Below are 24,460 nucleotides of genomic sequence, written 5' to 3' on the forward strand. Positions count from 1 at the left end.
AACTGAGTAAAAATACAACGATGCCAGAAAGGATTATTGCACTTAGTGTTATTGCACATGTGTGGATGTGTGTGTTTGTTCAGTTAAAGTCTTTATTATGGAGTCTGACAGCAGTGGGGAGGAAAGACCTGCGAAATCTCTCCGTCCCACACCGTGGGTGCCGCAGTCTCCCACTGAAGGAGCTGCTCAGTGCTGTCACAGTCTGCTGCATGGGGTGGGAGACGTTGTCCAACAGGGATGACAGCTTAGCCGCCATTCTCCTGTCACTCACCACCTCCACTGGGTCCAGAGGGATACTTACTAAAACAATATATGAAAGTAATGAGAAAGTGGCCACTTTCATGAGTAAATCATATAAGCCTTATATGATTCACTATATGAAGTAGGCCACATCTTATGCAAGTCTTTTAGAAGTCTTTACTATTGCTTTTCCATATGGGTAAGTACAGTTAGGTATGAGGATGGTGAAAGCTGCATGTGGTCAGAAGGAAAAACTACACAAACCTGGAAGAGTTGGAAGAGCTAGCCGGATTACGCAAAAAGAAATAGCTGGCAATGGACAGATGCAAGGATATCAATGGTTACACTCTTGTGCAGTAAAGAGGGGTATGGTTTATTACAGCAATAACAGGCCAGCTGATCAAGTTGTTTTGTTAACTCATCTACACAAGTCATTTTGTAGAGCAGTGTTTCCCAACCACTCTCTATGTGCCGCGAAAAATGATCAGGTGTGCCGTGGAAGATTATCTGGTTTCACCTGATTAGTACTCGGAGCACCAGCGTGAGTAACGGGCAGAACAATTACATTCTCTACCACTAGAGGGCAGTACAACTACCTGCTGTAATGAAATGGGTTGCCAACTGCCAGTAAAACACCAAGAAGAAATTACATAATAGTCATGCTGTGAGTGAGAAAACGCAGCGCGTAATAGCAATAGATAAATATTTGAAAAGAAAAAGTAAACAATCTGACCTGGGTCCTGGAGAAAAATTCCAACCCAGATGAAGGCCGCAGTACGAGTAGTGTTCAGAAAAAAAGCAAAAAAAAGCTATACTGGGGACAAACTGAACCAATTCTGCTATACCTGGTGCGTGGGGGAAAAATGATCAATATGCTATTTGTGACATTTTTGTTTGGTGGTGTGCCGTGTGATTTTTCTAATGTGAAATATGTGCCGTGGCTCCAAAAGTTTGGGAAACACTGCTGTACAGAGTATACCAGCTGAAGCACTTGTTAGTTGAAACAAAAAGTTTAATGTCAAAATTTTGACTTTATTCTCAAAATATTCAATAATATTGAAACCCCACCATTTTGTTCCCTACTACTCCGTTGTCCATAACAGTTAATGAGAATGTAAAACAATAACGTAACAGTTTGCAAACTGGACCCTTGAAATTAAATACAGAAACATTACTTACTACTATTACTTTGTAACACCCTATAAACTACTGAAGTCAAGGTCAAGCCTTAAATGTAATTTTTAACATCTTGTTTTTTTGCTCTACTCAGTAAATGTAGACAGACATCCTGGGTCTACTTAAAAGGCTTGCAGCTGGGTTCTTTATAACTTGAAGGTGACTGAGGTGTTCACAATATCGCTTACCTTAAAACTAATTGCTACGATTTCTTGCAACTGGTCACCTTCTCCTTTGAAAAAAACTAGTAGACTGACTTGATCAGTTGATTGACTTGATCAGCCAGCACCCAATAACAAAAGCTTCTGTAAGGTTGAAGGAGCAATTCAGACATGAAAAAAAAAATCATGTTTTGATCAAATCATTGTTTGACTTTGGGTCTAACAGGAAGGTACAAGTGGCAGATAACCCAAATCTATGAATAATATGTTTTAGAGGAAGAATGGAAAACGATAATGTTCCAAACTGGACCCTTGAAATAAAATAAAGAAGGATTACTTACTGTTCTGACTTTTACTACTACTACTTCTAACCTGTGATAGCTGTCTGGCGTTTAACACAGATATTAAAGTAAAAAGCTAATAAAACAATGACAGTTTTATCCTGTTTTTTGAAGTGGCTATTCACCTGGGTAAAGCCAAAGCCATTATCGGTTAACGCTAGTAGGACCACTGCAGAAGTTTCCATCCATCCATTCATTGTCATAACCACTTATTCAAAAATAGGGTTGCAGTGCAGCAGATGGCAACAGTTGGGGTAAACCCTGGAAAGGTTGTCAGTCCATCACTGGGTTAACGCGTAGATGGAGAACCATTCATCCCCACGCTGACACCTAGGGTTAATTTAGAATCATAAGTTAAACTAAAATCCATGTGACTGGACTGTGAGAGGAAGTCACTGTACCCAGTAGGTGCATAAATTCTATCGTGATATGTTGATATCTGTTTTTAGAAATTACTGCTACTGTAACTACCACATATCTTCAGCTTCACGTTTCTTTCTGCGAGACAACAAATGAAGCACTCTAGATGCAGGAACGTGATGAGCAAGGTAACAACAGAAGACTGCAGTAGCCCTTGACTCTCTTAACGTATTTTCCCCATCCTTTAGAGTTTAAGGGAGATAGGTCTGGGGTACAAAATAGTAGATTTAACTGCAGAATTAAATGCAAATTGGTCTCTCAAAGATAGCATACCCAACACTCCCGCAGTAAACAAATACGATGTGCAATATATCCATTCCTCCTTTGTTTCTTTCCAATACTCATGGGAAGTATCAGGAAAGTAATTTGTTAGTTCAAAAGGAGGTGCATGGTGATTAGGTCCTGAGGCTTTTCTGCACACAGTTTATTCACTTTGCTACCACAGAGGTCTGACTCACTGGGTCGGCATTCTATTAATCCAGCATCCACCTGGCACCCTCACACATATTAATGGAGTCTTTGGGCTCTGGTGTAGCGCAACAAATACAAACAGGGACGCTGAGGTTCAACTGCAGCGGATTTGTAAATAGGAAGCAGCATGTGGCAGAGGCTAGAAGAGAGTAATTATAGGAGCTCGTGAAAAGTCGGTGAAAGACAAAGGACAACTTCAAAGACTGTAAATGAAGAATGATGGAGAACAAAAGAAGACCAAATCTCTTCGGCTGTTCTGATAAAAGTCAAACTGTTTTAGTGACTTATAGAGATGCTACAGTGGAGTATGTTTTATGGAATTTTGCGTATTTGTATGTACTTGTGAAAACCGTAGAACCAGCAACCACACTGAAGCTCTTAGCTGTTAATGAGTCACAGCAACTCCAAAGTTTTGAACTCATATTCGGGCCAGGTTCTCCTAAAGACAAAAAAAGCTTCATGTTACTGTTTAACTTTCAGTTTTTCAGTGTGGTTTCTCTTTGAACTCTATCACTTCTCCTTGCATGGCAACGCTTTACTCCAATGACCTTCCCCACCTGTTACCTGTGAGCGCCCGTCTCCGGGAGCATGAAGACCACACCCCCACCCACCTGCTTACAAAGAGAGGTTGCTTCTACTGACTGATCCGCAGTCAGGTCTGAACCAGAACTGACGTTAAGCAGAAAGTAGAGGTAGCTGAGCAGCAATCTGTGTTTAGAGGCAACGTCAACCCACCTGCTTTCTCTTAAATCTTGCAAAAATCCCCCCAGATAATTTCACAGATGTTTTGGGGTTTTTTTTTCTGTAACACTTTTTATGTGTGCTTTTTTTGTGTGCCAAGGATGATGCTTCTAAATCATGCTCAGAGATTGATTCCTTTGCACGAAGCATGGAGGACGTCAACGGCAGCAAGAAGGATTTATCGGCCTCTGCAGGTGAGGCATGTCCATCTGCTGTTCATACAGCATGTACATAGACTACATATATTGATTTTAGCTCAACGGGAACAATTCAGTTCAAGCCTGTGGGATTCATTTAAAGCCCCTATTACGAACATTTGTTTAAACATCCGCCATCTGTGTTTGCATTTTCCCCTCTCCTATCTTTGCTAGACTCCTGTGGATTGCACACTGTTGCAATTCTTTAAAAATTGCACGTAAAAGTTTGTGAAACAGCAGTAAGTTAGGCCTCAGGCATTTAAAAAGTACCCTGTGAAAACATTCCTCAGGCTTCTGTAGTCTGTAACCTCCTATTGTCATTCTCTTCTCCCGCTTCCGACCACTCTCGGTGGGCACGTGCCCGGCTATCTCTCTACACAACATCAAGTCGGCAGAGTGGCCTCATTCATAATTCCTCATACCATCCCCTCTAATAAGTGTTGGCAAAGACTGAAAAGCCCAGTGGATACACTACTATATGTATAGAGTACAATTCCCAGATGTACTGTATCATCTCCCCTTCAGCCCCTTCAAATGCTCTGTGTAAAACTGCTTACTTAGCTGGAAGAGCCTAACATCTTCTAGGCCTCGGATAAAGTTTCGAAGATGGAGGAATTAGCGTTATTAAAATTGCATTCCCCTGCACGTCATGCATTTGTGTTGCTGCCAAACATAATATTCTCTCCTACGCATCCCATAAGATTAATGCCCTCTTGAAATATTCATGTTGCTCAATAACAGTAAGAGGCATATATTTGTTGTTTTTTATAGTCACTGTATGACTGAGGGTGTACCACATTTTCCCTTATTCCTGCTTTTTCTCATGTCTTTATTCAGTTTATCAATTTCACCACTGTAAAGTGTTGTTTTTGTCCTCTTTTTTCATTCACTTTTCTTCCACTAGTAGTGCCTGCAAATGGTCATGTGGACCTGAAGTCTAACCTGACTCCACCGCTAATTACCCACACTGCTGCCACCCCCATGCCCGTACCAAAGTTGCCCGTGGGAGGTGAATCCAACCCGGGTTATGAGACTCGTCGAGGCAGCAGCAGTTCTGTAGACCCAGCCTGCTATGAGAAATCACCGGTTTGTGTATTTATTTAATATTCTCATGTACAAACAAAAGGGCATGCCAATTTTCATGTAATAACCATGGACTGTATTTAAAACATGGATGTAGCTACTTTGACATCACCCTTTGGCTTGTGGACTGCTATTTAGAAACATAGTTTAAGTAGCTAGCCAGTGCTAAGAACTTAACATTTGATTGTTGGGTTTCTCTGTATTAGTGTACAGTCTTTACCTTACAATATTAACCTACTGCTGACTGTTGTTGTGATTTGGCACAAAGCTAATGAAACTGAATTTATTTAAATTGACTCAAAACTATACTATGTACTTGTTAAAAGCTAGTTGGCTTGGTCAGCAACATGCTAGACTTTGTTACTAGCTAGCAAAAAAAAAAGGCAACATCAATGCCCCCAGTATGTTGCTTGAAGGCATAATTTAGCTATACACACTAGCCCCGATTTTTGTGCCAGTGTTAAAACATGCTCATTAAAAGTCTATGGCATTTGACAGTTTGGTGGGGTTGAGGTGAGCCCCTAGTGGCCGTTAGAGGAAGTTTAATTTTTGATACCACCCTACGTTCATTTTGGCTTCCTTTTTAAACCTTTTGGAAGTTACTGCTGGGTAATAATCCAGTTCCAAGTTGTCACATAGCTATCAATATCACATGTGTTGTGTGATAAATGCCAGAATTTACCCCTTTCCTGACAGCTGTTTCCCCCAGAATGTGCGTCTAAAAACATTGTATGCTCTAATGATGTGTGGGGTCATAATGATTGATGATGATTAATAAAGTGCACCAGTCTCACAGTCAACTTATTGGTACCACTGCTGCTCTTTATTTGACAAACTGATGACAACGATGAAAGACTGACAGATTATGTTGATACCTACATTTGCTCCTATCTATCTGTCAGCATGAATCTCACTTAAATTCACCTCACGCAAAGCCTCGTCGGTTGTATTCAGCTGGCTTTATTTGCATAACCAAAGCACTAAGCCACAAAATTAAAACTGCACTATGCAGTTACACTTGTGACTTTTTTTTACCCTCCTCCCGTTTGTTGCAACCCTCCTGCTCCAGACCAGTGTCCGGAGCTCTTCCCCTTATGCCCCATGGAGCTCCGGTAGTGGCCGGACAAGCCGCAGATCCAGTTGGAACAGCCTGGGTCGTGCTCCATCATACAAACGCCAGAAGAGGCAGTCCGGGGAGCGACGGTCGCTTCTGTCGGGGGAGGGTGGCTCAAGTTCAGAAGACGGGGAGGGCGGAGGAGAAGGAGGTGGTGGACTGATGGAGGAAGATGACGCATCACTGGCCAGGACGGACTCCATGTCCCAATCGCAGAGAGGGCCCAGGCACAGGAGGATGGAGTCAGTGGAGACTCGGAGCTCAATGGATTTGCCACCTGATGCTTTACTCCAGGTAGACCCCTCTAACAGTTATCAGTTTAAACCTCGTACTAATTGTTAAGATTCATGGACAGTATGACACCTGACTGGGAGTCGTAACTTAAAATTAGTTTCCATAGTTTTTTATTTACATTTTTTTTCACCTCATGTAGGTACCCTACCGGTACCGCTCAGCAAGCATGCACAGCTCCAGACCCCCCTCCCTGAGCCATTTGCGGCCCCCAGAACACAATGACTGCAACGGAAAGGGATCTCCATCAGTCCTGGGTCCCACACACGTCTCGCTGGAAGAGAACACCGAAGACGAGAACGCAGAGGAGGAGGTGAACCTGGTCAGTCACCGTCCAAGTGGGCTTGTTCTTATGACTGGTTTTCTTGCAGGTCTAAGGCCAGATAATTGTATAAGGTTAGCAATTAGGCTAAAAAAGTTTATTAGAATTTTAAGCAAAGGCCAAACTGATTATTGATCGGTTAAGCATGTTAAAAGTCTTCAAATAAATTTGCATATATTGCATGTCTTTCTAATTCTTGCCTATTTCACTGAACCCTGTTTATTCCATTGCTGTCTGTGATACATATAAACCAAACAGGGTTTTAAGCATATATATTTCAGAAATTCTTGAACGGGCTTGTGGCTCACTATATGCAACAGGAAGTTGTGTGCAGATGAATAATAAATGCACTGTGCACTTTTTACTCCGTGCAGGGTCGTTTTGCCAGGTTGTTCCGCTGGCTGGAGAAAAAACAGCCGGCGTGGTGTAAGCAGAGAGATACCTGGTCGCTCTACCTCTTCCCTTCAGAGTCAAGGTAATGTTCACATCTCCGATCACCTCCACACTTATAGATCTTTGGCCTGCCCTCTTGTTTTTCTGCCATAAAACTATCTTTTTTACATACTCATCCTGGGCACAGAACGCTGTTGTTCCAAAAGGAAGATGCTTATAAGCAGCTTTCTACTGTCGCAGCCATCAGCGTACCAAAAAAAAAGATTGAAACAAGTCTTACCATTGCGTCTGACTGACATCCCATGATGCTGACTAAAATGGCAAAGAGTTTTTTAACCGCACTGCGACCGCATCAGCATTTTTTCCCCTCTGCCGATATCAGCGCCTCTTCCGTCCTACATTCTCGCTTCAGAAGTCTCTTTTATCTGCACATTTCTGCCATGTCAGGGGGTGAGTAAGCGGGAGCAGAGGGAGGAAGGGAGTTTCTCCCTCTGAGTGCTGCATGTTATCTTGGCCACGTGCTGAATCTGTCGCTTCCCTCCCCTTCTACTTCGCCCCCTCTTTCCTCACTCCTCCTCCCCTTCTGGAGCTTTGATCCGAGCGTCTCTGCTGTCTGTTCAGAAGATGCGGCTGCGAAGGCAACACTAAGCAACACCCTGGCCCCCAGCCTGCTGCCCCAGCCACAACAACATGCTAATTAAACATCCCAGAACAACCCGCCATGACAGGAGCTGTATTTTAGCCAATTCAACTCAGAAGATGCTTTAATCTTTTGCTGTGATGGTTTTAATTTAATGATGAATTTGGAAGCATAAGGGGAGTGTTAAAGACTCAGTAAACTCAAAAAGATTTTAAATAATATCTATATATCATACTCATGGTTACTGGTTTCAGCTTGTGTATTTATATGGTATGTGTATTTTGTGTTTTTTCCTGCAGTGGTATCAGGGGGCTGTGTTTGTTTGGCTCTGACTGAAATCGTTGCTGTATTTTAACAGTGTGCCAGCTTTAACACCACGGGGTTGTGCACTGATTTTGACGTAGCATTTTAATTACTTTGCAGCAATTTATGCCTCAAATGATCCACATTTATCCAAAGGTTTTTTTTCCACCTGAAATCTTTGGACTTTTTTTGTTACCGACGAGTCAAATAGCTCTTTTTGTATTGGAATTTGATCCACTTGGCTCACTAACATTTAAAATGACAAAAAATACACATAATTATTTTATTTGAGCTAATTTGTGTGAATGTAACCAAGTATAATTCAGGCACAGGGCTTTAAGGGAGCAGATTTACTATGCAGAAAATTCTGGTATTTCTTGCTTTCTTCATAAAGTGAACAACAGTTGATCCTAAACTCAAGTTATACTGACTGATACATTATTTAAACAAAACACTTTATCATATGCTTTAAATTAAGATCAAAATCAAGTGTACGTCCATATTATTAGAGATAATTTCCCATCTGTTCAGTGTTGGAGAGCTACAGTGCATATGCGAGTCTAAAAACTGTGGCTGGTTCTCCTCTCTGTTGGTCATAACTTATAATTTAGAAAAGGTTAATAAGAAAAGCTCCATGTATTCTGCTCCTGTTGGAGTAGTAAGAAAACTGAAGGAGCTTGACTCAAACTGGACTTCTAGCTGGCTTTCAGTCACAGCAGGCTGCGAGAGCTGGCTATCGTTGAGAGTGACACCGAGGACATAGGCTCAGCGTGGCGCCCATTCTGGCCTTGAACCACTGCAGACGCCTGCCTGTGCTCACAATCACATCAAGAGACAGCAGCACGGCGGGAGGCCAAACTCCAGCAGCTTTCACATGGACCCGAGTTCACCTCAACCTGCCTTTTGTGCTACGCTGTTGTTACTGCCGCTACTGATGATTACTGCAGGGGAAGTTTTTAATGAGTGGAGGAGTGGGCCAGCTGTGCAGGCAGACTGAGGTACAGTCACAGCGATTAGACATGTTCGCGGTAAGAAAGAACAGTGGTCTGTCAACATGTGGACCAGAGATGTGCAGGGCCCATGCGGTACCCCGTACAGACTGTGATTAAACCCAAAAGAAGGCTGCACTTTGTGGGAGAACTGACACGTCAGCAGATAGTGAGATACAGGCAACAATAGAAGAAACAGGAAGCAGGGAGCGGGTTTTAAAATTCCTTTAAATAGTGAAAGCAATGATGTGTGGCTCGTTTTTTTTATGTGTGTATGTTGCCGCTTTCCACTATCAGGAAATATGTACCCGTGCAGGTTGAAGAAAATGTTAACTGTTCCCAGCATCCGTCAGCTCTTTCCAGGAAGGCAATCATCCAGCACACAGGAAGGGATGCGGTTTATGGATTCTTTGGAATGCACACAAGAAGAACTGAGTAATTAGTATAAGTGGATTTTGTCTTTTTTAGCTACAAAGAGGTCATGAAAAATTAAGGCAGAGGATGCAAGCGGACCAGACAGTCTACCACCTACACTGTTAAAGTGGCAGGGGAATTATGAGAAGTGAGTGCAATTTGCAAAAAGGGCACGAACAAAACACTCAATTGACAAAATTTACAAGTATGCTGAAAAATATGAATTTTGAAGGTGTGAGCAGAATGTGAGAGAACTGTGAGTTTATGTCCAAAACATAATAGTCATGTGAAAAAGGTTTTCACAGGGAGAAACTAAGGAAGCCCTTACTCTTTCCACAGAAATTAAGAAGTTAAGTACCGTAGTTTTCGGGTCATAAGCCACTACCTTTTTCCCACACTGTGAACACAGTGTGGGAAAAAACGGTTCACGGTTCAGATAATTATAAAAAGTTAATGGTGAACTGGACTTCACGCAGAAGCAGAGCATAAACCCTGTGCGGCGAATGCATTTTTTTTTCATGCAGCCAAAAACAATTCTTGGTAACAGTAGACCAATAAAATTGATAAGTAGTATATATACGGTATATATTTTTACCGGTTGTTAAGAGACGTTATCTTGTTTGTGCACTGTTCCGTAAAAAAAACATAAGCAACGTAATTTGTGTGTTACTGATACGTACGTATACTTAAAGGTAGCCGTGTTACAGGCGCTGTTCGAGGAAAAAAAGCATTTGCAGTATGTATTTTTGTATGTTTATGTTACCATGTTTATGTTACCTTACAGATTAAATTAAACGTTAAAAATCTTCACGTGTAATATTTCTGTGTAAATATCTCATATTACGAGTAAAACGCATACGGCTTAAAATCCGGTGCGGCCTGTACAAGTACAAAATTGATTTTCTTTCTAAAATTAGAGCATGCAGCTTTTAATCAGGTGCACTCTGTAGTCCGGGACTTACGGTAGCAGCCACGTGCTGCTTAGGAAATGCCTGAATTATAGTGCAGCAGGAAATCTACATCATAACATATGACGTAACCCCTTCTTAACCCTGTGCTGTAAACTTCCATGCCAGTCACTTCCATGCCAGCGCCGACCCGCTACATTTCTATCTGAAGTGTCTGGAACAATGTCCTTTGGACAGATGAGACCAAAGTGGGGATTTTTGGTCATAATGCACAAACTAATTGAACACCCAATGAGTGTCAAGCACAGTGGTGGAGGGGTGATGATTTGGGCTTGCTTTGCATACATGGGACCTGGATGCCTTGTAGTCACTGAGTGAACCAAGAACTCCTCTGAGTAGCAAAGTATTCCACAGTGAAATGTGAGGTCATGGTTCTGACAGCTAAAACTAGTCTGAAATGAGCTCATGCAACGACCCAGTCAAAGCCCAGACGTCAAACACACAGAAATACTGTGTCAGGATCTTAAGGGCATAACTGCACAAATGCCTGCAAATGAAGAAAAGTGAAATGAAGCAACAATGTAAAGAAGAATCCTTCCACAATGACATGACAGACTGTTAATGTCATACATATAAAGGTTACTTCAGGTTATCAGTGCTAGGTGGTTCTGCAAACTACTCAGTCACACACCCCACTTGACTGTATTTACAGTGGTCCCTCGCTATAACACGGTTCACCTTTCGCGGTCTCGCTGTTTTGCTGAAATTCTTTCTTTTCTTTTTTTTTTACAGCCCATTTTGTTCTGCGTACTGATTGGCTGTAGACCATTGTCAATCAATCTCATGTCGTGTCTCCTGTACAATACAGAAAGTGTTCAGCAGTGTGACTCTGTAGTGTCGTACTGTATGTTCGTAAGTTTTCTCAAACAAATGCAAAAAATGTCGACGAAATGTTTTGCACCATCAAAGGCAACCGCGGGTGCCTTTGGTTTCATTCTGTAATACTGGACTTATTTTTCTAGTTTTGAACTTTGAGAGTGTTTAAACAAGAGAGAAAAGTGTGGAAATGTTTGAGCCTGTCAGAAAAAAGTGTGTAGTGAGGGGTTTTACAGCCATAAAACATCTATAATAATTGTAAAAAAATAAAGTTGGCTACTTCGCGGGTTATTTTTAGAACCTAACTACTGCGATAAATGAGGGACCACTGTACTGTGTTGATGAGATATCAACTAAAGCTGAACCTGGAAGCTGAACCTGAAAACCAGTTTGTACCACAAGTTGGAGTAATAAATCATGTTAACATTCTAATTAACAATGGTGGCCAGTCTACAGAACCATCAGCAGTTTCAGAGGATTAAGAAAAGGACTTTCAAAGCTTTATACAAGAGAGGAGTTTTCAGATGCTCTTTGTGACATTTGAAAAGCTAAAACTAACCGCAATGAATAAGTCAATGATGTCAGCTGTCATTTAAAAGTTCTGATGCTAGAAAACTCAAAAGGTCAGTAAATATCATCTCAGGGCAAAGCTTCAAGCTCGCGTCGAAACACCAAGATGTCAGCGAGTGTTTCGAACGGAGCATTTTCCACTTCATCTTGTAGTGGCAGGTTTTTTTTGTTTTCCCCCCCTATTTTTAGTGTGCATTTTGAAGAAGAGGAGGTTATTTGACTTTGACATGAAAGTTCACATCCAGAGAATGAGCTCTTCTAACATCAGAGGAGGAGCTGCTACGCCACTTTAGGAAAACACACAAACTCTTTATCATTAAGCCTCTTGCACACAGATATGAAATACCACAGCCTGTACGACAATGAATAACACACTCGCATACACACGTGCCACACAAATGCAGCAAGTGTCGACACAGCGATGCTTGTATTGCCAAATAGAGCCTGAAATCCAGATCTGAGCCTCACAATATTGTCCTCTGCTGTACACTTCTGCTGATACGAGGCATCAAAGTGGATTTGATGCACAGTTTAATCCCTGCTGCCATACATGACAAGCGTTCCCTCTTTCTCCCTGCTGTCACAAACCGAAAGCCACGAGAACCTTTTCATGTTGTGTAATGAAAGCAAGGCATAATTAATGACTCCTAAATCTACAGCTCTTCATTACAGAGTTACTGTACGCGAGACAAGCGCTCTTAAATTAAATGAGATTGTTCATTTCTTATGAATGCCCTTGTGCGGCACATAGTATTATTCCAGGTTTTATGGAACACGCCTCCACTAGCATGAGTAGAACCATTTCGTGGCGCTTTAAATGTCTACGCCAGTGCAGCTCAGAGGAAACACTGCACATTTTGCTCCAGTGTTTGTACATCTGAGGGTTTCCCAGACGAAACACACTTGAAATGCTTGTAAAATGTGACACACTCTTACAAAGTCAATGATCCAAAATCTCATCAGCTCAGCTATTAAATAAAATCAAAGTCCAGCTGACTACAATAACAACGCTACATGCACTTTGATATATCTGTAATAGCTAACGTATGACGCTGCAGTCTTTGCTTATTTACTGAAAACTGTTTCTGTTGCTGAAGAGGCTGATTTAGTTGCTGGTTTGTTCCAGAAGTCAATGTGTTTTTGTTTTTATTTTACATTTTATTTATACAGCACCAAATAACAGCAGCAATCGCCATAAGGCGCTTTATATTGTACTGTAAATACAGTAAAAACCCAACAATCATATGACCCCTTATGAGCAGGCACTTTGGCAATAGTGGGAAGGAAAAAACCCCTTTTAACAGGAAGAAACCTCCAGCAGAACCAGGCTCAGGGAGGGGCGGCTATCCGCTGTGATGGGTACTGTATTTATACTACCTGTTTAAGTTGTTAAGGCTGCTGTTTTTTCATGTGCCACTGCAGTATCAATAGATATCTTAGTTGCAAGATTAGCAGCAGCTGGTGTAGTTGCTGAGTTGGTGTTGTAGGTTGCAGGTACTGCTATATTTTTTGTTTTGTGTTGGTAGTTTAGTTGCAGGAGGTGTTGCTGTAATTTTAGTAACTGATTTACTTTGATTAGTCACTGTGATTAGTTATTGGTGTTGCTGTAATTCCTGCAGTTGGTTTACTGTTGATGGAATTTGTATTTGCAGGATTTGCAACATACTGTTAAAGGTTTTGCCATAGTTCCCATAGCTGGGTAAGTTTCTTGGATTGCCATCTTTTGTTGCCGTAGTTGCAATGGATGATTTTTTTTCCATGAGATGTTTGTGTTTGGTTTAAGGTGTTGCTGTAATTTTAACACTTTTTTTCCTTGCACAGGTGGAATTGTAAATTGCATTTCTATTACAGTAATTCCAGTTGGTGGTTAGTTTCATAGTAGGTATTGTTGGTTGCAGGTAATAAAGTAAATTGAATTGCTTCAGTATTTAAAGGCGTTGCCACATTTTGGTGTTTTTTTTGTACAGGTTTTGTTGCAGTTGCAGTAGCCGGTTAAGTTTTTGGGACTGCAGTGTGAGCTGCTATGTTTGGTTTCTATCTTTGGCTCTAAATGCAGTACAGGTTGGTTAGTTGCAGATGTTGCTGTAATTCCAGTTGCTGATATAGTTGAGAGAGCAGCCATGCCTGGTTGCTTAAGTTGCTGCGTTTGTCTAAGTATTTCTGTAATGCTTACACATTTTTTAAACTGTATTATTTATTATTATTTTTAAATGTATTATTGTTCTTATCCTTATGTTGATTGCCGTGTGTCCACAGTTAGATATAGCGGGTTTGTCTACCTCCGAAGCACTGTGCACATTGTGGCTCAAGAGTTGGCAGTTCGTCTTGTAATCGGAAGGTTGCCGGTTCGCGCCCCGGCTCGGACAGTCTCAGTCGTTGCGTTCTTAGGCAAGATGCTTCACCTACTGGTGGTGGACAGAGGGCACTGTGCTCGTTTGCAGGCTTAGAGGAGAAAGGAAGCAGACACTGCCTTAAGGTAGTGTTTAAGGCAGTCATGTGACAGTGGCTGTAGTGTGGATGGATTGGAGGAAATGTCCTGTTAAGGAACATAGGACAGTTTTTCTGTATATGCCAAGCCTATTTCCTCTCTCACAGAAATGTCCATTCTTTGCTTTTTGCCTTTTATTTGTAAGGTTCCGGATCCTGTGCAATAAGATCATCACCCACAAGATGTTTGACCACATCGTGCTGGTCATTATCTTCCTCAACTGCATCACCATCGCCATGGAGAGGCCTCGAATCGACTCCAAAAGCGCTGTAAGTGTCACAACATGTCAGGTAGGTAGGTAGATAAAGGAAGACAAAAGGGAATTCCAACCTCTGCTCAGACAAACACGAACGCCTGGAAAGAATCAGGTGTGTAGTTTTCTCTGTGCAGAGAAATGGAGTGGAGCATAGTGTTAACAGGGAACCACTCCTGTTTGACTGCAAGCCAGCAGTGTGTGCTATACCCCTGTACCTACTGCACTACATCATCAACACCATCACCTCTTTCGCTAATGTGCCATTCCCTTCAAACAGAGGACTGGCAGGATGCCTTGCAGCAACACAAAAACACACCTAACTCTGTGTCCTTTCCAGCAATAACAGCAGAACCGGGCCCAGAAGTTCCATGCATAAACACAATAATTATCACTGTTTGGTTTTTTTTATTTTTTTTTCCTTCGCTGGGCGAGGTGTTCCGCGGATCGGCCTAATTGCAGTTCAGTCTCGCTGGAACGTGGCGTTTTGCTTGTTTTGCGACTGAAACACGGAGGAGACAGCACTGTTGTAATTGATTCAATTATCCGTGGGCTGGTGTACGTGGCTAATGTCCAGGAAAGGAGATGTTTAACAAATGGAGGCTGCCTCCACAGGCCGCCCGTTCTCATCAAGGCAGAAGGAACGCGCACACATACACAAGCATTGATTTCTCCCCTCTCACGTCTGCGAAATCCAGCGCAGCAGCCGCTCTAGGATTCACATCAGAGAGCAGTATTTTCAGATGCACATATATTTCGCCAGCTTCCTGCCGTGGCCGCCGTGTCCGGCCTGCACCCAGAGGTCGTTATTGAAATGAGATGGAAATGTATGACGCAGAAAGCAGCCTCAAACAAGTGAATGAGCAGTCATTACAGTTGCGAGCTGCGATGCTTACTGCTACAGACCTCATTCGCCTGGGTGGTCATTGCATGATGCCATTTGTTTGTCTTTGCGGGTTGTTTTGAATTAATGAAGCCGACTGTGAATCGGCTTATAACATCCAAACATGTATATTTTATCACTCTGCTACTCTTTGAAAGTACCTGCTCTACATCACCCCACTGCGCCAACTTGACAACACATGTAATTTACTTTAAATAGAAATGTCAGAGATAAAGCGTCTCAGTCGCAACATTTTAGCGTGGAATGCACGCTACATAATTAGCTTATTGTCCTGGAAGTTATGTCACTCGCATTGCATTTGGCTTGCGGTCCATTACTGTTTTGGTTTGGTGCTGTGTGTTGCCTGGATACTGTCGTCCTGTAGCTCAGTGGAAATGATTGAGGATGATTATAGCACCTATTATGATTTATTATTTCTAATTGAGCTAGGGGACAATGCATCACTGTCTAAAGCTCTAAACTGAATTATATCAGCGTGAACAGGATAATGTACGATCCATCGAAGTTTTCAGGGGCCGCGTCATCGCTCCAGACCACTTTAGAATAGAAGTGCCGCTAGACACAAAGAGAAATGCCAGTTTCTGCCTTTGGTTGCTGTTTCTCAGCACAGGCAGATTGATCCACATTGTGTTTCAGCACTTTTACAGCAGCCCCTCTGAAAAGTACAACAACAGTATGTTGCTGGGAAAATACATATCTAGTTCTTTACAGTATAAACAGGTGTAAATGACTATAAACAGTTAATTTCTGTGAAGTATATGCAAAATGTAGCCTGAATTAATTTGTCTGGGTTTTTTTTTTAAACTATGACAATACCACATTTGTGACACTTCTCATATTCCCTGGGCTGTATGTTTAATGAACTACACAGCCACAAAAACCTTTAAGAAGTACAGAATTAAGATAGAAGTGGTGCTCTACACAGGATGTGATGAAAGATTTATTTTTTTATGTGCATGACTACACGGTGTTCATTATATAACTAATGATACTGAGTTCCTTTAAAGAAAAGAAAGGCACTGAACCTCTAAAGGGCTTCCAGTGTAAATCACCTACTGAAAGTGTTTAGTAATGGGTTTTGCTTTTACTGGCATATGGCTAAGCAAAGTACCTCTAGGTCATAGCTGGCTTTTGCCACTATATTTAGCATTACTTCAAACTGGGTCTGATTCCTGGGGCGACCAGACTTGTGGTCAGGCAAACAAGATTCCAGGTGTTGAACTGCGAATAACAGCACCACCACCACCGGAGATGAAGGTTAAGAAGCAACAGGGAGGTGCTTTACTCCTATTGAGGGTGCCCGGATTCCTGTCACTGTCCTGCCTTAGGCTAAAAATATATCCAAGATATAGAGAAATAGACCCAGAGAATATACATAGACAAAAGTTTATTGCCTCATCTTTTTTGATGATATGATCAAATGAAATGAAAGATGACTCATCTTTTTTTTTGCCATTTAGCTAGCTAAAATGACACTGGTTAATTGCAGTATTGCAGCTAGTACACTATATTTAGCCTGCCTGTATATCTTTATTTAGCTTGCTATATGGTTGGTGATATTAAAGTCTTGTTTGTGGCACATTAGTATATGTGAGGGGGCAAACTCCTCAAGATGGGTGGTGACCATGGTGGCCAAGAGGGTCATGTGACACATCAAACTTATTGGTAATGTCACAAGAAAAACAATGGTGTGCTTGGTTTCAACATAACTTTATTCTTTCAGATGTTGAAACCAAGCACACCATTGTTTTTCTTGTGACATTACCAATAAGTTTGATGTGTCACATGACCCTCTTGGCCACCATGGTCACCACCCATCTTGAGGAGTTTGCCCCCTCACATATACTAATGTGCCACAAACAGGACTTTAATATCACCAACCATTCCCATGTTATTACGGTGTATCCATATAAATGGCCCACCCTGTACATTTAGCTGTCTCTTCTTCAGACCGAAGAAGGCCCTTGAATGAACAACAAAATGTTTTCTCCCACTGAAAATGCTAAATCCTAATGAACAGAATCAACTTTCTGGGATTTCCTTTCTCAGTGATTGAGAGCATGCATCAGGGCAATTAACGCTCTGCAACACTTAAAAGGTAGCCCAATATTAACTCAGTCAAAGTATCTAACAAAAACAAGCTTTATTAGCTAATTTAATTCACCTCTGGCAGTCACCAAATTTATTACCATTGTATTTCTGGTATCTACAGTGGGCAGCAACCTGCATTTTTTACTAAAAGTTACAAAATGTTGGCTCTTTCTTCTTCTACAGGGTTCTTAAAAATGTGTGTTTAGGGCATTAAACACCTATAGTTCACATACTGTGGTCCAGAATAGTGGACGACTTTATGCTTTATGTCCGCTTTTTGGCTAGAAACATCTGGCCAATCTGGCCAGACACATCTGATGTATTCATTGGAGTGTAAATGTGTGTGAATGTTACGGCGTTTTCACACCTGTAGCTCGTTTACTCTGGCCCAAATCAGTTGATGAGTTTGTAAACTTTAACTTTTTCCAGTGATTTGGTTTGTTTTCACACAGAGGAAATTTATACTAACTTGCTGCATCCCAGAACACACAGTATCCGTGGCTATGGGACTTTTTAAACAAACTAGTAAACTGAACCTGGTAGTTTGTTCAGATCGGGGTCTGGTCACCTGTTTACACCATGAATGAGCTGCTATGGAGTTAATTTGAAAACGTGCTGTGACCACCGCCTCCAGTTTGTTATTTTTGGTCTGCACCCGAGCGTGATTACTGTGTTCACATCTGCACAAACGAACCACAACAAAAGGAAAAAACGAACCAGAGTTTGATTTAAACAAACTAAACACAGCAACTGTGAAAACCCCTTAGATAAAAGACATTAAAAAGGTGCTTGGCTAAGTGAGATATATTATGTAATGTTTCTTCCTGTTAAAAGGAAGTTTTTCCTTCCCACTGTCGCCAAGTGCATGTTCATAAGGTTTGTGAGATTGTGGGGATTTTCTCTGTATTATTGTTGGGTCTTTACCTTTCAATACAAGGAGCCTTTAGGCGACTGTAGCTCTGATTTGATCTTATATAAATAAAAGTGAACTGAACATTAGACCGAGAACAAATTGCACTTTTTGCAGCTTAGTTAGTGACGCACACTTTAAAATTTAACATCAAAATTTCTGTTGCTTTGTAATGAATGGAGGTATGAACACTTGTTTACAGAGAACAGGAATGGCTAATGTCAAGACTGGAATTTATAAACCCTCGCTACGACAGCATTCCCAGTGATGTCATGCCTGACGTTCTCAGAGACTTCAAAAAAATCGCCACAGGACTGCCATCTCTGTTTATACGTGTGTGCATAACTTTGCGTTCCACTGAGTATGTGTGATGGTAGTTGGAGGCCGTGGGAAAGAGAGCCACCTAAACCCACACACACGCTCACACGCACACATGTACATTCAGTGGCAGGACAGGGTCATGTCTCCTCAGACAGAGGGGATGCAGGGTAAACAAGCACTCAGTGAAAGGATCTTATTCGTGCTTGTTTTCTCTCCTCAGTCCTTGTTTAGCTCAGTAAATAGGCTCCCATCCTCTCCTGCATGCGCACACACTAAACTACTGAGAGATACTGCTTCAGGCAACAGGGGAGCATGGGAGCGCAATGATATGATTGTGTATAGATGGAGATATGGTGTTGAATTGTGTGCATACACACAACTAATTAATGGTGCTTGTTTTTGAAAATGACTCTCTCATGAAAAAATAAAGCATCTGATGCAACATGCTTGTTTAATTGGTGAAGTGCCAATTTCAGCCTTTAATTGTTGTTTCTCAACACAAGCAGTGTGTGTTTCACTGTGAGAAATTTCACAGTTAACTTACAGTGAAGTGCTGACAGTGTGATTTGTCAGCAGTTAAAAGCTCAGTGTGCAGTATAATGTACATTATACTGAAAATATGCTTTGCAGTATAATACTGTTCCTAGTGAAATCGCTAGAAACAGCTTATTTTTGTAATATATGACGTGTTTTTAGAACCAATAATTTTTTTTTTAACATGCTAGTAGTTTATTCTCAAAATTCCACCTTTGTGATTGAATGATTCGTAGGTCAGTTTAAGTGGCTTGACAAACAAACACAATAAAACAAAACATTATTGAAAATGAGGTAAAAGGACCTGACTAAAACTGAGTGAAAAAGCAGCCAATGTCCAAAGAAAACTGTGAAAGACCTTCAGAAAGCCTGGAGAACTACTATTCAAGACTCTTTAAAAAAAGAAATGAAGAAAGTCAGGTTCCTTGGAAACAGAATAATAAAGAAATGAATGATGACTCGAAACTTTTGCACAGTAATGTACACCAACACAAAATAGCTGAAATAACCATTCCTGTGCTACTCCTCAAAGGCACCAGTGCTTTCAGCATTCAACTGTATTTAAAAGAACAATTTTTTAAAGTGTGCTGTTGTTATTATTCCACTTGTTCCCAGTGCAGTGCTGTTTATTCAGGGAGTTGAAGAGTTTTTCTATCATTGCATTGTTTTAAAAAACAAAAATTCCTTTTTTTCTTTTATTTGATCTCATTTATTGTCTTGAATTTTACCCCTCGGGGATTTATGAGATATTTGAGTACATTTTTTTACCGCTCTTATAAGGTTGCGAGCATAAATACCAAATCAGATCCCTTGTTTCAATATTTCATGTTGTTTTAATACAAAGTAAACGTTATAATTGCCTGCCAGCTATCATTAGAGAGCGTACAATAGGGGTGTTTGCACAAACATGTTTTCAGATAGTGTATGTGGAAAGCAGCTCTCATGCATTATTCAGCTGTACACTAGTCAGCTTAGAAGCAAACAACAAACTGAGTAAAAAAAAAAGGTGCTCAGAACATTTCATGAGAACTACCTCCGCTCAACGAAGCCTCTCTCTCACTCTCTTCTTTCCTTTTCCCTTTTGTTTGGCAGGAGCGGGTTTTCCTGACAGTGTCCAACTACATCTTCACAGCAATCTTTGTGACTGAGATGACTGTAAAGGTGAGTCACGCTGAATTGCCAACAATACCTTTTAAACTCCAGTGCAAAGTTTGTGAAAGGCTTTGCTCATTTTAGCCACTGTGTGAGAGGATGTTGCATACTCCATACTTACTTTTACCCTTTTAAAGACTCAAATATCTGCTGTTCATTCTCCCATGAAGTTATCCCTGACTCCTGTTTTTATTCACTTAGTTGATTTCAGCTCTCGTGCCTCAAAATATTTGGTAGGTCAGGTTATTTTGGTGCCGTGAAAACACTGGTTGCCTCGCATCGAGAGCGCGACTTTGCTCAACTTTGCTCTGAAGTTTAAACGAAAATGATTTGACACCCTGGTGTTTGCAAACAAAACAAAGATTTTTGCATGAGAGGAAGAAACCCAAAGCGCACTCCCAAAACCTCCAAGACACAAAGCTGTAGCGATAACAGAGTCTGCCTGATACCTGCATGTAGTGGAACGATTCCATAATAGAAAAGAAAACAGAGTGGGCATGAGGGGGAGGGAGGGGAGGGGGAGAACGAGAGAGGTGAACAGACAGTGAATGCACACCTTCTGAGGGCAGTTTCATAATGCTAAGAGGAGGATTGTCTCGCCAGTATTCAAATGGCCCAGCTTTGAATGGAGGTCCATGGCAGCGTGGGCAGGAGCTCGCGGAGGCAGAGGGGAGGAAAGTTCATCGGTGTCACTCATTCAAAGCCTCTTTCTCTATTTTCGGTCCCGGCGACTCACAAACGTTGGGGTGGCACACAAATACGCACACACAGAGCACTGGTTTTATCATCTAATGCTCAGGGAATCTGTGTGTGATGCAAAAATGTAACAGTGGCGAATGGTTAGCATGAAAGATTTTAGCATTTAAAAAATGAAACAACTATGCGTCTACTCTTTTATCTCGTGTTTCAATTATAATACTATAATAAGTCTATTGCCCCATTTCGGAGGGAGTTTTTATTTTATTTAATTTTTTAAAAGCAGCTGAACACGGAGTGGAAGCCTTTCATATTAAAAATAGATTGCATTGTTAAATATTACACATTGTATTTTTACGCCTGTTGACTTCTGACAGATGTTTAGTGTGTAGTTGATGTCCCATGTTGCCCTCAGGTGACTGAGCTGTTAGCAGTTACATGAAATGCAACTGAATTTTTCATCTATACTTTTTCAGTGACTGTATTTAAATATTATATATTATATATTCATCTACTGTACATTTATTTATTTAATGAAAATGAAGCATTGTGTGAGTAAGTAAGTGCTGTGTAACTGTTTCCATAGGAATTCAGGGGGTAAGTAGCAGCCAGAATTAAGTAAGTGGCAGACTAACTGACACGTAGTCAAATGGTCTTGACTAATTGATCATCAGCAAGTGTGAGCACCTCCATAAAACCAGAAGTTTGCACATTGTTTGGCAGTTTGCACATCTGGAGGACTTAGGTCTGTGTGGTCTGTCTGTTTGAAAGGGTTATAAGGCAATTTACAAACAAGTCCATTATTCTACCGTGAGAAACATTATTCACAAGGGGAAACCATTTGAGTCAGCTGCTAATCTTCCTGGGGTAGATGTCCCAGTAAATTCATATCAAGGTTGTGCAATGCTCAGAGAAACTGAAAAAAAAACCCTAAAAACTAAAAAGTCACTACATGCTTCAGTTAAATGTTAAAAGTTCATGGAAGACTGAAAAATTATGGCTTGTTTAGAAGGGTTATTAGATGAAAGCCTTTTCACTCTAAAAAGACTATGGCAGCACAGCTGAGGAAAACTGCAGCTGAACAAACCAAAAGATTTCTAGAGCAATGTGTTTTGAACAGATAAGTCCAAAGTGGAAATGTTTGGCCATAATATATAGCAAAAATCAAATATTGGCACAAATGCTTCAGCTCTAAAGCACGGAGGTGGAGGGTGATGATTTGGGCTTGATTCGCAGCAACAGGACATCAACACCTTGCAGCCATTGAGTCGACCATAAACTCCTAGGACTGCCAAAGTATTCTTGGGTCAAATGCGAGGCCATGTGTTTGAGAACGAAAGCTTATAATAACAATAATAATAATAATGGATTGCATTTATGTAGCGCTTTTCGAGACCCTCAAAGCGCTTTACAATTCCACTATTCATTCACTCTCACATTCACACACTGGTGGAGGCAGCTACAGTTGTAGGCACAGCTGCCCTGGGGCAGACTGACAGAAGCGAGGCTGCCGTATCGCGCCATCGGCCCCTCTGGCCAACACCAGTAGGCGGTAGGTGAAGTGTCTTGCCCAAGGACACAACAACCAAGACAGACAGACCTGGGGATCGAACTGGCAACCTTCCGGTTACAAGATGAGCTTCCCAAACTTTATCATATAACAGCTGAAAATGTACAAGAGAACAGCTGAAAAAGAAGAGAGTCAAGTGTCGCAATGGCCTTGTCAAGTCCAAATCAAAAACAAAGGCCTCTGTAGCAGCCTTTTTTAATTAATTGTCCGCTATATTGATTAGTATCGACTTATACAAACGATCTTATCGCCTCTCATCTTTTCAGTTGGAGTATTGTGAAACTGCATGATGCAAAAACTGTTGTCTTGGCCTAATTTAATAAGTTTGATCTCAGGGAATAATGTTCTGGAATGCATATCGCTTCATCAGCAGAATACGTGATGAGTGAAACCTATGGAAATAGACATGAAGTTTGGAGCGCTTGCAGCTTTTATGATCATCACTGCCACACAAACAGTCACTTCACTAAGTCAATAAGCTGGGCGTATGGGACATTAAGCACCGACTCCTAATAAATAGAACACTGGCTTGATAAACAAATTGCAGCCACAGTGACAAAAATAGATATTAAATTACTGATTCGTGTATCATTTGTCAGCCACTTATATTCATGGTGAATAATTCATTTGAACTAATATCCAAACCAAACTGGCACTCGGCAGTCTAAACTCAGTGCTTTCTGCTTTATAATAACATACTGTTGTCTTCTTTGCTGTCCAGATCGTGTCTATGGGATTTTTTTTCGGGGACAAGGCGTACCTGAGGAGCAGCTGGAACGTTCTGGACGGGATGCTCGTCATGATTTCTGTTATTGACATCCTGGTGTCTCTCATTTCCCAATCCGAAACCAAGATCCTGGGCATGCTCAGAGTGCTGAGGCTGCTGAGAACTCTGAGACCGCTACGGTAAGTGACTGAACGTCATAGATAACTTCCCCTGGGGATGGTTGTTGTTAGCATTTTATTGATAACAGCATTGACACCAATACTTCTTATCAATTCAATTCAATTTTATTTATATAGCGCCAAATCACAACAAAAGTCGCCTCAAGGCGCTTCAAATACTTCTTATCAATATACGTATTTGCTGATATTCCTGGCCTGCTGTAAAATGGATATGGGTGCTTTTGATGCATTAGCACATTTTTTTCATCTGAGCTTCACAGCAAGCTGGTATGCAGTACTGTACTTCTGGAGCAAGCAGTTGTGGTAAATGCCTTATAGTTGAGAACGTGAACAACCACAGACAATATGCAGTTGTTTATCTGTGGTTGTCAGGACTGTTGACACCAACTTTGTGTTATTTTGACTAACAACAACTCAGACTTACTTTAATGGAGATAATGAGTTTCTGTGTGGTCATGGTACTCTTGAGAGGTTGAGAAAAAGAAGGAAACTGAACTTTAGGTTTGATGTTTATCCAAGAAACTTGTCTGTGAAGGTTTTTAGTCATCCAGCTCATCGTAGTCTAAAGAGTTTGGAAAGAAAGGCATCTGGACTTCTTTAAGTTTCACCGCTCATCTGAGAAGCTTCTAAGAGCAACTGGTGGAGAGTCCCAGATTTAAAGCCCTATGGGAGTGTCGTCAAGAGGGTCATGGACCCCCTATTGATCCTCAACCTAATCACACAAGCCAAGCTGTGTAGGTCACAATCAGCCAAGGTTTTGGGTGAGTTCATTGTGAAACCTAGCCCCACCCTATCATGTGATTTACTGAGGTCAGATGGTCCAGGATGTGGGTGTTAAGGCGTCTGGGAAGGGATCTCAAAACTGGATTACAGATGGCAGACAGTTGGTGTCATAAGCCACCACCTCTGTTCAAAGATGATTGTTCACAGTGGACATAGATGGCTTTTCCACTCCTCTTTCAAACCATCTGTCTTCTCTGTCCAA

General features: G+C 41.3%; 1 protein-coding gene across 10 annotated transcripts in view; it reads left to right on the plus strand.

The window, feature by feature from the left end:
• The window catches only part of cacna1g (calcium channel, voltage-dependent, T type, alpha 1G subunit), a 332,915-nt gene that overhangs the window by 233,618 nt on the left and 74,837 nt on the right, over positions 1-24,460 (plus strand). For 7 of the 10 annotated variants that reach the window (XM_080872626.1, XM_080872635.1, XM_080872629.1 and 4 more), the window contains 8 exons: positions 3,651-3,744; positions 4,652-4,833; positions 5,900-6,238; positions 6,378-6,557; positions 6,932-7,032; positions 14,284-14,407; positions 20,244-20,312; positions 23,291-23,475. In XM_080872626.1, the coding sequence (XP_080728752.1) occupies positions 3,651-3,744; positions 4,652-4,833; positions 5,900-6,238; positions 6,378-6,557; positions 6,932-7,032; positions 14,284-14,407; positions 20,244-20,312; positions 23,291-23,475 (1,274 nt within the window). The remainder of the gene's footprint in view (positions 1-3,650; positions 3,745-4,651; positions 4,834-5,899; positions 6,239-6,377; positions 6,558-6,931; positions 7,033-14,283; positions 14,408-20,243; positions 20,313-23,290; positions 23,476-24,460) is intronic. The other 3 variants (XM_080872628.1, XM_080872633.1, XM_080872634.1) reach the window with 1 other exon arrangement.

The sequence above is a fragment of the Rhamphochromis sp. 'chilingali' genome (genome assembly GCF_963969265.1).
Source record: "Rhamphochromis sp. 'chilingali' genome assembly, chromosome: 22".
NCBI lineage: Eukaryota > Metazoa > Chordata > Actinopteri > Cichliformes > Cichlidae > Rhamphochromis > Rhamphochromis sp. 'chilingali'.